General features: G+C 36.5%; 1 protein-coding gene across 1 annotated transcript in view; it reads right to left on the reverse strand.

The window, feature by feature from the left end:
* Positions 1-15001, reverse strand: part of LOC141398057 (uncharacterized) — an 83221-nt gene extending 68220 nt beyond the window's left edge. Inside the window, exon 1 of the mRNA XM_073975178.1 lies at positions 14121-15001. Coding sequence (XP_073831279.1) covers positions 14121-14172 — 52 coding nt within the window. The 5' untranslated portion in view covers positions 14173-15001. The remainder of the gene's footprint in view (positions 1-14120) is intronic.
* Positions 15002-16002: the final 1001 nt, after the last annotated feature.

A 16002-nucleotide genomic window follows, 5' to 3' on the forward strand; every position in this document is an offset into this window, starting at 1 on the left:
ATTCGAATTGCAGCAAGTATTTCATTCACTGGAGTGAAGCTGGATACCAGATGTTTTAGTCTCCGACTAACTACAAATCCGCAACCAAACTCATGCTTTACGTCATGGCAGCTATAATACAGTGCGTCACCTTTAGGTGTTGTTGTGACGCCTTTCCCAATCCATCGTATTTCCTGTATGGCAGTAATATCGGCCTTGTACTTTTCAAGTACGTCTGCCAATGCGAAGACTGCACCTTCTCTATAAAGAGTGCGAACATTCCAGGAGCAGATTCGCAGATCATGGTCCTTAAAACGTTTGCGGGGTTCGTCAACTTCAGAGGGGGCTGTTTTTCTTTTCTTTCGTTTTTTCATAGTATGCTGTTTTTTCTAGGGGAGGGTTACTTACCCGACGCCTAAACCCAAGTTTTTAACGTTCTTATGGGAGAACGCGAGGCACATGTTAGCTCACTACCTTTAACGGGTGTTAAAGGCAGTTCCCCAGGTGACACCACGGGAAGGTCAGTGTCCACTTGAGATGAAAGAGGGACCAAGATAAATCCTGGACTTTGCCATGTTAAAACCGGTCAGGACCGTTGCTTGGTATCTTCCATCCCCTACGTCACCATCAGAATGAGTGAAGATGATAAAAAAATGACATTCCATTTCACTTGCACCCGTTCTTGAATAGCATCTTTGACATCGAACATTTTGCTGGGAGTTTAATATACATACGTTTATATACATACACATGTATGTGTACATTTACTAAAAAATTCTCAGAGAAAAATCAAGTTCAATGTTTTTCAAATATAGTTATCATTTACAGAATCTGACACACAAAATAAATGTGTTTAAAATAGATTTTGACACCGTCATTTTAGAAGGCACTAAAGTGTAAATTTTTCTGCAGTTTTTTTTTATATAGTTATGGTTTCATTCTGTTATCTGTCGTTATGCGTTTAGAAAGTGTAGTTTCACCTATGGATTTCACAAATACCTTTTTAATACCCTCGACCATATGATAGTGGATATAACTATATATGTCATTCCTTTTGTAACACATCGAAATATTCGTATAAAGTAGGGAAGGGAAACATATATACAGCCTTGTACGTATATGTACAGGAATGCCACAGTTTTAATTATGTGTAGTGTAACCATAATCACGCTAAAGGTTGCAGTTATATTTTAATACTGAAAAAGTTGTAGGAAGTAAGAGGTTTGGTAAGAAAAATTCAAATAATTTTGAAAAATGATCGGATAGTATTTAGCTCGTGAAATTGACCATTGACAATTGTAAAAAAATATCCAAATTTAAATTTTGGTCTAATCTCTAAACTCTGGTGGAAATATTCTGACACCTCGATAAACACTCTTGACCTTTTCTTTGATGTAAATTATATCGGGATGCTAACTTTCAATGAATTATATCAATAACAAAACGTGTCGCAATCATATTAAATAAATTCCGTGGAAAACAGTGCCCAGAGGAAGTGGTGTAGGGTATCACATGGTCGGCCCCGTCCGGCTATATCCTTGCGCTACGCATTGATACAGATTACAGAGCAGATCCTTATTCTGCATTGTTCTCTTCGGTAGTAGCATGATATTTTTGGTTACACCATAGGGTTGTTGTTGGAGTCATCTGGTATGACAATGGGGAGTTCTTTCATTAGCAGTTGGATGAGTATAGTGGAATATGCTGCGACTTCGTGTTTTGTCTGTTCGTATTTGATTCGCCAAGTTCAAACGAGTGCGAACCTTTGCTACTACACAGCAATAATACAATGGTTTGTAGTTTTCGACGTTTGCTCCTCGATGCGATCATTTAGCCATTAGACCAAACCGAAGAGTTCAAAAGTCAACTTTTGACTTTGATTATGTATCCCTATCCCTAAAGGACTTTTTGTTGATCGCTTGTGTTCCATTTCACCATGATATAATATGTGTCCTTGCTTTGCAAGCCTGTACTTTCAGATATAGAGACAGGGTGGAGTTTCCGTCATTCCTTCTAGAATCATCCATAAAAGTTTAACGTTTTTGCACTTAAATCCAGTGTATGGTCACTTCATGGATCGTGTTGATATTTTAATTGGGGGTGATCATGAATACAACAGTAACAACGAAATATGGGTACCGAATTATACCAATATTTAGGGCACAAAAGAGCCCCCAAGTCTGATTTTACTACAGGTAGTATGAGTGGTCTCTATTACAACGCAATGATTTTAATCAGCATACTTCGCTTGAAAAGGTTTTAAAGACCCCGATTTTTGATTTTGATTACATATCCCTATCCCAAAAGGATTGCAATATGAATTATTTACTTGACATTTCAGCACAAGTACGTATCGCACCACATCATTTTAAAAAAAGATACTCAGAATATACTTAGTGAAGCACTACATCACTTTTCACCTCATGTTTCGTTTTGTTTCGATCAACAATTTTTAATTCGATATTATTTGTAGGATTTGTACCTTGGAAAATTACTACATTGTATTACATTTAAAGCACATCGTTTACACTTTCGAAATCAAGGTGGCTCATAGAAATAAAGCAAGTGCCCATAATATTATGGCCTTTAGAAAATTATTGCCCAAAAATGTTTCATATTTGCTGGCAATTTTTTTCACCGCGGTTTATTCGACTATAGCCCTTGAAATAAATTATATAAATAAACGCATTGTGTGAAATGAAATGCCTGAGATTATTTTTCTGAATATGGTCACCCTATTCTAATTACTCGAATAAGAATGAAGATATAACGTGACAAATAAAAATCCTAATTTACATACATAAATAGATTATAGCTCAGGTTGACCACTAATATTGTATGGTATTATATTGAGATGATGCATGTGACGAAGATTTTACCTTTTGGTCTTGCTGTTTAACTGTCATAAAGTTCTAAGCGTCATAAAGCTGTATACAACGTATGGAAAAGTTTCATTCGTTCTAAAAAAGGTGGCCTCAATCACCTCTATTAGGTGGGCTTATTTAAAAAGGAAAAACAAAGCTGAAAGCTATGTGTCGAGTTCACAGGTTAACAATAGTGGAACACTTCAGGTGACCTGTGAGAGAATCTCTGGGTAAATGTTCAAATGCCTATGACCCCTTCTTTGATACCGATTCTTTGGCGCTCCTTGAACATCAAATGCCAAGTATATTCACAATAATTCATTCGAATGTTACAACTCTTCGTTTAATGCCATTTTATGCGTTGGTTTAGTAACATAACCCTCATGACTTATAAATCTACACCTCGAATGTCCAGGATTAGAAAAAATCGAGAATAAAGATCGAAAATTTTACCAAAGAGAGAAACATCAAACTGGTATAATATACCATATATATTAGTTCATGCTGACAATTTTTATTATCTTATTCTCAGTCGGAAAGAGATCTAGACAGCAATAATACTCCTGTAGTGCGATTCTCTAACTAAAATGCTTATAATTTCGGTAATTAACGATATTATTCGGTAAGTTAGCGGCTAAGAAAAACTAGTCGTAAGTTCTACCGATAGCTACAGTGTTGTCAACTTTTTTGAACTTTTCATTCATAATTTTGAGTTTTAATTTTATCGATTTTTGTCGGTAACTCAAAAAATCATTTAGAGAATCGCACTACTGAAGGAATATAAGGTTTCAACAAAACGGCGGCCACTTCCCACACATGGATTTACTAAAAGAACAATTCGGTGAGCACGTTTTGGACCACCAAGATCGTCTCATATCACTCCGTTAGCCTCTTTCCTGTGAGAATAATAATATAATATAATTCATCCACAAACATCGCATAAGGGACAAGGGAGAATTCTCTCATATCAATGAGTGCACCCCAATTCATATTAGCTCAATGATATGGGCCCTACAGTTATCGCCGATTCTGAACGGCGTGTCTAGTCCTGTGAGAATATGTATGCGGATAACGTCGCTTCGATTCCGGTCTTGGGGAAAACATCAGACGTGTCAATCGGCAGTTACCAGTCGAAAAGCTTGAACGAGACATTGAAAATTGGACTCAACGCGTAGACCGTCTGAGACGTAGCCTCGGCCAATATTTGTTAGACATAATCTGCAAAAAATAAATGTCATCGAAAGTTCTTTCAAATGATAAACATTCCCCATTCAATTTAATTTTTCTGTGTTTTTTTCTTTAAATAAAGTAGGAACCTCTAAATGGATCACCCTTTATAAGTTTTTTTGGAACGTGCGGGTTGTTAGAAATATATAATGCTCCCCTTTAAAAAAAAAAAACAAAAAAAAAAAAAATTAAAAAATTATAATAATAATAGAAATTCGTTGTGAATTAAGCAAGTTATCCCCGATTTAGGTTGAAAATCTAAGAAACCCAGTTTTTCTCTACATGTACCGCCATAAAATAACAAATGAAATAAACTTCCATGGACTCCAACAAATCTCTTATGTAGGAATGGAATTCGAGAATAAAATAATTCACTCGTAATAGGGAGCACAAGAAAGTCATTTGCGAATGTAATGGAACTTTGGCCGAAATAATGCAATGTGTATCGTTTCGATTAAATGTGATGCTAATTCGATGGCACACGATGTGAAGGTCAATTATCAAAAGAATTACGGAAAAATGCATATCGTAAAAATCTGAACCACAAGAAGTACCTTTGGTAAATACATCAAATCATTCCTTGAAAAGCATTCAAACGGCATTCAATAAAATTATTTTTGGAAAATTTGCTTACAGTGACATTTTAAGCAAAATTTAACGAACACGGTTTGACGGGAAATCCTCAAAACCGATGCCAGTTATTTGTTGGAAATTGCAATGAACATCACTATGATTTTTTGTTAATTTTTAGGTGGTGCGTAATAATTTACAAATTATAGTGCAATTTATGAAAATGCGTAATTTCAAACACAAATTATTGAAAAACATCAGTTTCAACAGAATATGCTTGAAATTAAACAAAAACGTCTTTACCCATTAATGCATGAAGTTCCATGGCGACTTTTATTCATACTTTCTGTATGAATAATAGTAAGATAAATAAAACATTTCAAGAAAAAATTTTTGTTATTTATAAATTATCTTAGGTTTTACAGACCGTCCGTTATATCGGACACTATACAATTGAACACTTTTCGTGTGATATATTTTGTTACTGTTCTTGGTTTGGCGTTATTTGTTGCGTCTGAGATAAGTTCATTTACTTTTTTGACATCATTTTTGTGTTTGATTGAAGTAAATCATTTTATATTTTACGTCGTAACTAATAGTATCGAGTTAAAATATATTGAAAGCAATGAACTTTAATATTTTTTTTTCATTTTTTGTAATAAACAAGTACTATAAACTTGAAATTTAGAGGGAATCACTTCATAATTATAAATTATGATATGTTGTAACGGACGAAAGATTTTGAAGATATTGTTATATAATAAATCACAATTAAAACAAGTAAGAAAGTATCAGTCAGCTGTCCTGACAAAAAAACTTACCCAAACGAGTTTGCTTTAAGATATCTATTTACCGTAATGTGGGGCTGTACCAAACCATTGACATATACCAAACATGTTTAATAACCAAACTTACGTTAAACTAAGACTGAAGGAAATTTTTGAAAAAGTTAAGGCTTGGGTACATAAGCTGCTTCGCCTGATTGTCTTGCTTTCCTGCTAAAATAAAAGATTAAAGAAGCCGAATTTCGAACTAGGTTGCCCTTTTCTTTTTTATTCTCTTATCAGAAGCAAGCAAGGCAAGCAGGCGAGGCAGCTTATGTACCCAGGCCTTTAGAGTTATCTTATGAAGTATTGACTTACTTCGAAAAAATGTTTTTATTCTCTTATCAGAAGCAAGCAAGGCAAGCAGACGAGGCAGCTTATGTACCCAGGCTTTTAGAGTTATCTTAGGAAGTATTGACTTACTCCCAAAAAATGTTCTGTTGTAAATAAGCCCGCTCGAACAACCTACAGAAAAAAGAATCAAAACGATGCGAGAGGAGCTCTTAAGCTTCACTTAATCCGAATTTTGTGTGGGAGGTACCCTAAGAAGTTGACCGATACTATACATATTCCAACCTGATACATGACTGGATAAAATAATACGATGTGCAAGGTCTACACTAATCAGAACACCCTGCGAGAATTATCTTTCGGGTAAGTCATTTTGTTTGGTGCCGACAGTGTTTCTTGGAGCTTTTAGACCAATATATCAGGAAGTATGGACTTGCGCAAGAAAAAAATTGTACTGTCGTAAAGGAAGCCGCAAGAAAAACTTACTGAAAAAAATTTTCAGAACTATCCGAGAGGAGCTTTTAAACTTCACTTTATCCGAATTTTGTGTGGGATGAACTCGAAGGAGTGGACCAATATACTCCATGTTCGAACCCGATCTATATCTAGAAGGAATAATACGATTAGCAAAGTTTGGACCAAATCGATTGCTCCCTTCGAGAGTTATCGTTCACACCATTTTACAGACAAAATTTGAACTTTTGTGGGGGAGGTACCCGAAGGAGTGAACCGATATTGCCCATCTTCGAACTTAAACTAAGTTTGGACAAAATATTATGATACCCAAAATTTGGTTCGAATCGGTTGATCCGTTCGAGATTTATCGTGCGCGCTAGAAAAATTGTCTGAAACGAATTTCGTCCAAACCGTTATTTCGATGAGGCACATTTTTGTTCGTATCAAAGTGTACTCGTATATGGCAAAAAACAAAAATCCTTTGAAATTCCATTTGAAAAAAATTAAAAAATTTTTTTGCGAACATATTCACATTTTTTGTCGTAGAGGTTAAGAAAAAAATTCTGGTTTCAAATCTGTTCGCGTTCACAAAATTGGACGATGTGCGCAAAAATTATAGCGGTTTTTATTCTCATATAAAGAAAAAAGACCAGTAAAGCATTCAATCATTACCAAGTATAAAACTAAAAAAAGGTTTACGATTGAAAAGATTATGCACAGGGTGTAGGTGTAGGGTATCACATAGTCGGTAATCACTGTAGCATCCACAAAATTGAGATAGAACTCTGAAATTTTGAAAAAAAAATGCATTTTTTTCTTTGTGAGCAGATCAAGTTCGAAGATTTAGTCCATCTTCGTCCGTCCTCGTTTTGGTATAGCACTCATATAACCATCACCCATCCGATTTCAGGTATTTTGACGGTTTTACCTACATTTTCAGACCGAGTTAGCTACAATTTGGCATTTGGGGTTCTTATCGATCAAAATCCTTGCCGAACAGACAGTTATCGCTAGTTACGAAGTTTTCTGTAGTGTAAATGTGTATATCGATATTATTGTTGTTGTGGAAAGTGAGTACTTTAAACGTATAAAAGTGTCAGTTGCAAAGGTTTGCAGGCGAACATATTATTTACCATTTTCAGTGACCACCTCATTAAGGGGTTACCCCCTTATTTAACGAAGAGTTTAGCGATGTCGTCTGAAGCTCGAAAACGAATGGACCTATCATCATATATTTTTGTGGGCTTATTTAGTACCTAATAACGAATGAATTTTAAAAATAAAAATTTTTCAAAAAAAAAAAAAATGGTTAACAGTCAAAATCGAAATTTTGATTTTTAACAAAATATGGACTCTTTTTTACCATTAATCGGCCAAAAAAAAACTTTTAAAGGCAAAATTACATGTCATATGGCAAGGGATTAAAGACTTCTCCATTGGTATTTACTCAACAAATAATTGAGAGCCACATGAGCCGAATAAACCCTTACTAAGTAAGTTAACTTTCGATTAATCAATTTTTTTTGGTATCATGATATCTAACAATCGAAGTCGATCTTTGACTTCACATAAAATCGTAAGATCAATTTTTATACCCTCCACCATAATATGGAGGGTATAATTAAATTTATCATTCGGTTTGTAACACATCGAAATATTCATCGGGGACCCCATAAAGTATATACGTATATTCTTGACCAGGGCAAAATTCTAAGTTGATATAAGCATGTACGTCTGTCCGTCAGTCCGTCTTTAGAAATCGAGTTACAGCTCGCAACTTTTAAGATAGAGATTTACAATGTGGTATACTTACTTACTTAGCTGGCCCATTACAGAACATTTGTTCTATAGGCCGAACTAAGAAGAGATCTCCATTCCTCTCTATTTGTTGCTTTGCACTCTGGAATACCGCGCCTTTTCATCTCATCATCCACTTGTTTGCGCCATCTATTCTTTGGCCTGCCAATTCTGCGTGCACCGCCATGTGGCATGTATTCATACGCCTTTTTAGCGGGTTCATCATCGCTCATTCTTATGATATGGTCTAGCCAACGCAATGCATCTCGATACGTTTTACTATGTTGATGTCGTTGTATAGCATATACAGCTCGTGGTTCATGCGACGTTGATATTCACCGTCAACGCAGATTGGTCCGTAGATCTTTCGAAGAATTTTTCTCTCAAACACACCAAGCACTGCCATGTCTGCTTGCGCAAGTACCCAGGCTTCGGAGCCATACATCAGCACGGGTAGTATCAGTGTTTTGTAGAGCGTTATTTTTGTTTGACGAGATGTGGCTTTGTTTTTAAACTGCTTACTTAAACCAAAGTAGCATCTGTTTGCCAATACAATTCTTCTTTTTATTTCACAACTGATGTCGTTTGTTGTATTTACGGAGGTGTCGAGGTAGACGAAGTCTTTTACTACCTCAATATTATAGGAACCAACATCCACAGTCGGTCCGAGCTCAATGGATGCATTGCGCGTCGACACCATCAACTTGGTCTTCTCACCGTTTACCGCCAGACCCACTTTCGCAGATCCTCCTCGACCTTTATAAAGGTATCAGTTACTTCTTTTACTGATCGGACCATGATGTCTATATCATCAGCATAAGCAAGTAACATGTGACTATTGGTGTAGATTGTGCCACTTCTTTTGACGTTTGCCTCTCGTATAACCTTTTCTAGCAGGATGTTGAAGAGGTCACACGAAAGGCTGTCTCCTTGTCTGAAACCTCTTTTGGTACCAAACTCTTCGGAGAGGTTCTTTCCTATTTTAAATGTGGACCTCGTGTCAGTTAAAGTCATTTTACAAAGCCGGATGAGCTTTGCGGGAATACCAAATTCAGACATGGCTTGGAATAACTTTGAAAGCAGCGGGCTGTCGATGCATCTCTTGGGTCTTCTCCAGGATTTGCCGCAGGGTAAATATCTGGTCAATGATGGACTTGCCAGGTCTAAAGCCGCATTGGTATGGTCCAATTATCTCGTTGACCATAGGCTATAGTCGTTCGCACAATATCCCTAACACGATCTTGTAGGCAATAGGGAGTAGACTTATGCTCCTATAGTTAGAGCATACAGTCTTATCTCCCTTCTTGTGGACGGGGCACAGGATACTCAGGTTCCAATCGTCGGGTACTCGTTCTTCCTGCCAGATGGTGCTAACTAGCTGATGAATACACCTTATCAGCGTGTCGCCTCCGGTTTTGAACATCTCGGCTGGTAAGCCATCGGCCCTTGCTGCCTTATTATTCTTCAGCCGATTTATTGCTGTCTTTACCTCATCTTGGCTGGGCGGTATACATTCAATACCATCTTCTGGGATTGGGACTGTGGTATCTTCGTCATCTTCGCTGCTATTGGATACCAACAGATTTGAAAAATGTTCTTTCCATATCTTGAGTACACTATCTGTATCAGTTACCAAATTACCTTGCTGGTCTCTACAGGAGGATGTGTCATCAGTTTGATGCTTGACTCTTTGGTAGAATTTTCGGACTTCATTCTGGCTCCTGTACATCTCGATTTTTTCACACTCCCGCTTTTCCATCTCTCTCTTTTTCCTGAGGAAAAGACGTTTCTCCTCTCTCCTTTTCTCCCGTATCCCTCTCGTGCGCTAAGCGTTGCTACGGATTGTAAAGTAGCCTTATATGCCGCATTTTTCTCTTCGGTGGCAGCACGACACTCCTCATCATACCATGGATTACTTGGTGGAGGTCTCTGGTATCCAAGTATGGATTTTGCGGCTGTTTGCATGGAGTGGGCAATGCTTTGCCATTGCGCTGATATGTTATCGGGATGAGGAGTGCTCTGATTAAGCAATTGGGCTAGTTGAGTGGAATATGCTGTGGCTATCTGTTGTGATTGCAGCTTACGATGTCTAACTTTCGTGTTGTGTCTGATCGTACTTTGTTTGCTACGTTTAAGCGGGTGCGTACCTTTGCTGCAACAAGGTAGTGGTCCGAATCAATGTTTGCGCCTCGGAACGATCGTACATCCAACACGCTCGATGAATGTCTTCCATCTATCACAACATGATCAATTTGGTTTCTTGTTTTCTGATCTGGAGACAGCCAGGTGCCCTTATGAATATCGATATGATTAAATCTGGTACTGCTAACTACCATGTTTTTTGCAGCTGCAAAGTCTATCAGCCTCATACCATTGTCAGATGTTTCACTGTGGAGACTGAATTTCCCGACTGTTGGGCCAAAGATATTCTCCTTTCCAATTTTGGCATTAAAATCGAATGATTTTAATGTCATGGGCAGGACAACGGTCATAAGTTTCTTCTAAGCGCTCGTAAAATATATCTTTGGTCTGTTCTTCCTTTTCTTCAGTGGGAGCATGAGCGCAAATAAAGCTAATGTTGAAGAATTTAGCTTTTATTCGAATTGCAACAAGTCTTTCATTCACTGGGGTGAAGCTGGATACCAGATGTTTTAGTCTCCGACTAACTACGAATCCACAACCAAACTCATGCTTTAGGGAGGGACCAAGATAAATCCTGGGCTTTGCCATGTTAAAACCGGTCAGGACCGTTGCTTGGTATCTTCCATCCCCTACGTCACCCACAATGTGGTATAGAATGTGGTATAGAAGTTTCTATTACTCCTAGGATGTTTGGTATTGCAAATGAGCTATATCGATCCACATATAGATATAGCACCCATAGAACGGTACCACCCGATTTTCGGTATTTTGAAGGATTTATCTTCATTATTACACCGAAATGGCTGCAATTTTGTACTTAGTCTTCCTTGGGGGTATAAAACTTTCTCCCACAATTTTGTCGGTATAGATAGGTCCACGCCTTCATATAGCCCCCATAGAACGATACCTCCCGATTTTCGGTATTTTGAAGTTTGCGGCATCAATATTCCAACGAAATTGTTGAAACATGGTATTTAGTCTTCATTTAGGTTATAAAATATTCCATATGAAATTTGTCGGTATAGGTCCACGCATTCATGTAGCCCCCATAGAACAATACCTCCCGATTTTCGGTATTTTAAAGGTTGTGGCCTCTGAAACGACTGAAATTGGGTAATTGTTTGGGGTATTAAACGTTCCATATGAAATTCGTCGGTATAGGTCCACGCCTTCATATAGCTCCCATAGAACGATACCTCCGTATTTACGGCATTTTGAAGTTTCCCGCATCAATATTCCACCGAAATTGTTGAAATTTGGTATTTAGTCTTCATTTGGGGTAAAAAACTTACCATATAAAATTTGTCGGTATAGGTTTCACGCCTTCATATAGCCCCCATAGAACAATACCTCCCGATTTTCGGTATTTTAAAGTTTGTGGCCTCAATATTCCTCCGAAATGGCTGAAATTTGGCACTTACCCCCTGTTTTTGTAACTATTTTTTGTTCGTTCGTCTATATTCGTAATAATTTAGACATCCATAGCTCAGCTCCCAGATTACATACGGACCTAATTTTTCTTAGACGCGTTCCACATATAGTTAAGAAATCCTCTTTTAAAAATCAGAGCTCTACATTTGCGCTGAGGCCAGTAAATGGATCTACAAAATTTGACAGTTCGTGTGAGAATAATAAAAACTTTCACAAAAACAGGGGGTTAGTCTTCGTTGGGGTTACAAAACTTTCCCCTGAATTTTGTCGGTATAGGTCCACGCCTTCATATAGGCCCCATAGAACGGTACCTCCCGATTTTCAGTATTTTGAAGGTTGTGGCCTCAATATTCACCGAAATTTCCATATGAAATTTATCGGTTAGGTCTACACCTTCATAGAGCATCATCGAACAATACCTCCCGATTATGGGTATTTTGCAGGTTGTCGCCTCAATATTCCTTCGAAATGGCTGACATTTGGTATTTAGTCTTCGTTAGGAGTATAAAATCTCATCCCAATTTTTTTCGGTAACGGTTCACGTCTTAGTGTATCCCCAATAGGACGGTACCTCCCTATTTTGGTATTTTGAAGGTTGTGAACACAATAATGAAACGAAATGGCTGAAATTTGGTATCTAGTCTTAGTTGGGGGTACAAAAGTTTTCACCTGAAATTTTTAGGTATGGGTCCACGCCTTTATATTGTCCTTAAAGAACGGTACATCTTCGGTATTTGAAGGTTTGTGGTCACAACCTTCAAATTCCGAAAATCAGCCACCGAAATTGCTGAAATTTGGTATTTAGGCTACGTTTTAGGTAAAAACCTTTCCGACTGCAATTCGTCAGTATAGGTCCACGTAGAAAGGTACCATCCGATTTTCGTAATTCTGAGGGTTGTGACGTCACGTCCCGGCCGAACTTAACGCTTTCTTACTTGTCTATGTTGATTTTGAGATTTTTGCTGTCGAAATGATCGATTTCTCTTTTGACTATTAGATTTTTGTAGAATGTAACGACAAAAAAACAAAATGAAAAAAATATAAATATAAAGCCATTTTCTCAAGCATTTATATGTATGTGACAACCAAAAAATTCACCACGCCATAACTCTGAACCTTGATCTATGGCGAAAATACCTTTTGGGTCCTTGTAGTTTTTCAAATTATTTTTGTCGTATCCACATATCCAAAGTTTTAACAGTCCTTGTAAAGGCTCTATTTGAAAAAAAAACTTTTGAACGTTTTCATTGTGGCAGGTTCTGGAGCATTGTTTACAATAATTATACAAAATGGAAAGGATAAGAGTCGAAAGACAAAAAATCTGTTGATAATAGGTCTCTACGATAACAAATTTGTGCAAAATGCTGTTCGATGACAAACTTGTTCAGTACAAGAGAGCGAGTTGAGAGAAAAAAAGTACTTTTTACTTGCGAAATTATCGAACAGACATAATAAAATAAAATCATCGAAAATTCGATTTTTGAGATCTAAGTAGAAATCAAAAGATTGAAAGATCAATTTTTGATCGATCAGAAATTAGAAATGTCGACTTTTGCTTTGTAATACGTACCCCTAGTGTGTTCAACGCTCACTGTCGGCACGAGAGTTCTTTTTTAAGTTGCGGGCGGAGGTAGAGAAGGCTATAGTTTCAGTTATAACCAAACAACTTAATCAGTTCCATTTGCCGCCGAATCTGCATCGATAAACAGATCAATAAGCCCATCAAGTAAATTAAACACAATGAGAAATTTGCTGCATGGTCTCAAAGCAGATTACCCCACAAAATGAGTCGAACTAAAGAAAATCATATCCACCACCGTTTTGCATGTCTTCTTTGCTTTGAAAAGAATGATTAACATAGAATTGTTGCTTGTCATAAGCAGAGTTAAACAATGAAAAAGTTTTTGTATTTGCTTTACCCAAAATTTTGAAGACCCTCTAAATACATGCGTTTTTGACTGATACTTTTTACGTGTTTTAGCACATTTTTCCCCTTGTTAAAATAATGGCTTTGTAGGGTGTTTTGTAAATGGTCACTACTACCACAAAGTACTATATAAACCCTTATTTGGTAAAGATTTTTTGTTTTTGCTAGGAAAACTTCCCCACCACAAATTGTGGAAATTGGTATTTTCGTATTAGGAAAAAATTTAAGAATAGCATATTAGTTCAAAATTTTACATGGTGGAGGGTATAAAAAATTCGGATATAAAAATTAGGGTTTAAAGGATCGGCCCGTCCGAACTTAACGCTTTTTACTTGTTTATATGGGTATCAAATAGGTATTTTTAAATCGGCTATAGTTTGACAAATAAGGTACACTGAGTTAATAACTTTAAAGGGCCTTTTAGATTTATATGATGCGACTTTTAATTTTGACTAATGGTGCAGGGTATTCATAGTTCGACCGGGCCGAACATAATGCCTTACTTACTTGATTTCTTATATTCGACAAAAATGAGTATATTGTCACCAATTTGCGTAAATAAGTATATAATGTGCTATTTAAATAATAAAGAAACTCATCATCTACACTTACCTATAAGATCATCAACTTTTTGCAAGTCTGCCAAGAAATTTCCATAAGACATTGAAATATATTTAATGACGGCCGGAAGATATTTTAAAGATTAATATCAAATGATTTCTTCGTTTCTCATAAGAATGCAATTTTATTCGTTGCTTAGCAATAACAAATTTAATTTAGAAAATAAATAATTCACATGAACACAAACACCACTTGCACATTAAAAGACACAGCAATTGAAACAATAAATTTTAATTTTAAATTGGATTCTATGTGTTTAAATAAAATAATAACAAACAAAAACACCAAATCACATTTTTCTTAAATATTCACATATCAAATTGAAAAAAAAAAATTCTCGAAGAAGAAACAAGAACACCACAGCGAACGTTTGTGATCAACACAATATACGGCTATTTAATACGAGAAATCTTCAAATTTTAAATAAAAATCACGTAAAAGAAACATTAAAATATTTTCTTTTAAGATTAAAAAACAATTTCTTTGACTGAAGAGCTAAAAAAACACTACTCCAGACAAGAACACAAAAACAACGACAACAATTACGTGATACCACACGAAGATGGAAAGAAAAATGTGTGCCACGATTCTGATATTCACTTTCACTCACAGTGGCCAAATCAAATTGAACCGCATCGCTAGCACATAGTAAATGCGACAAGAACCCGCACAATGTCTTTTGTCTAGCCGTCCGTCCGTTTAGAAATGCACAACGCCGAACGAAGGATTATACGGAACGCGGTGTTTTTCTTTCTCGAATAAAAAGCACGCTGCGACGATTTTTAGAGGTAAAGACGTACTGATTCAATTCCAAAAGAAAACATTCAAAAATCTGCACGAGATTCCACTTGCTGACGATTTGGAAGAAGAACAAGAATAACAAACAAAACGGCGGCACCATTCACGCGAAGCTATGTGAAATGGATGAGAGAATGTGAGAGACAAAGAAAAAGACCACCATGGAAATTATGAGAAAAACCAAAAAGATGCTGCTTCAAAAACACAGCGGCGGTTTTCCATAATTATAGATGGAAACAGACAAGCAAGCGAGCGAGCAAAAAATTAAATATCAAATCGTAAAAAGAACAAAAGCACTCACAAAGATACATACATACATATTTCGAAAATTGATTTTTATGATTTAATTCAATAATCATTTTGAGGAGATTTTCATTGTACTTCCAGCTGGTTTTGAATATTTCTAAACAAACAGTCAATACATTCGGTTTTTTATGACTTCGCCACTTGGAATGAAATGGAATTGTTTTCTATTATTGGAATGGAGTTGTTATCGGCATGGAGCGGCGTTTCGCATGACGCATTTCTCACACTTCATATTTTTAGCCTGCTGCGTTGAACACAAAAAAAATGTAATTGGAGCATGGTGGTTTTTCAGTGTAGTGTCTGTGTTCGTTGTCGCAACTCCAATCTGATTAGAGTGGTTTACTTTTTCGAGGGAAACATTGTATTGAGTAAGGTATGATATTTCGATATTTTGTATTGAATAACATTTGCATTATTTATAAATATTTATTATATGGTGCAAAACTATATCATTATGTTTTTATACCCTCCACCATTGCATGGAGGCTATACGAGGGTCACTAAAAACCTTCTGTTGTAAAAACGTTCAAAAACCATGTTTTGGAGGTGTCTCAATCAAGCCACTGTAAACAACTCAACACATGGCCGTATGTGAAACTGTCCTGAGTACGCTTAGGCTAAAAAGGTCAAACTTTCCAAACAAATGACAAATGACTCCTGGAGACACTGTGTGTTACATAGGCCAAAAGGTTTTTAGTGACCCTCGTATTAAGTTTGTTTTTCCGTTTGTAGCGCATTGAAATAATCATGTTCGAAATTATAAAGTATA

Source organism: Musca autumnalis, unplaced genomic scaffold (genome assembly GCF_047663935.1).
Source record: "Musca autumnalis isolate F117 unplaced genomic scaffold, ASM4766393v1 scaffold_3, whole genome shotgun sequence".
Classification (NCBI taxonomy): domain Eukaryota; kingdom Metazoa; phylum Arthropoda; class Insecta; order Diptera; family Muscidae; genus Musca; species Musca autumnalis.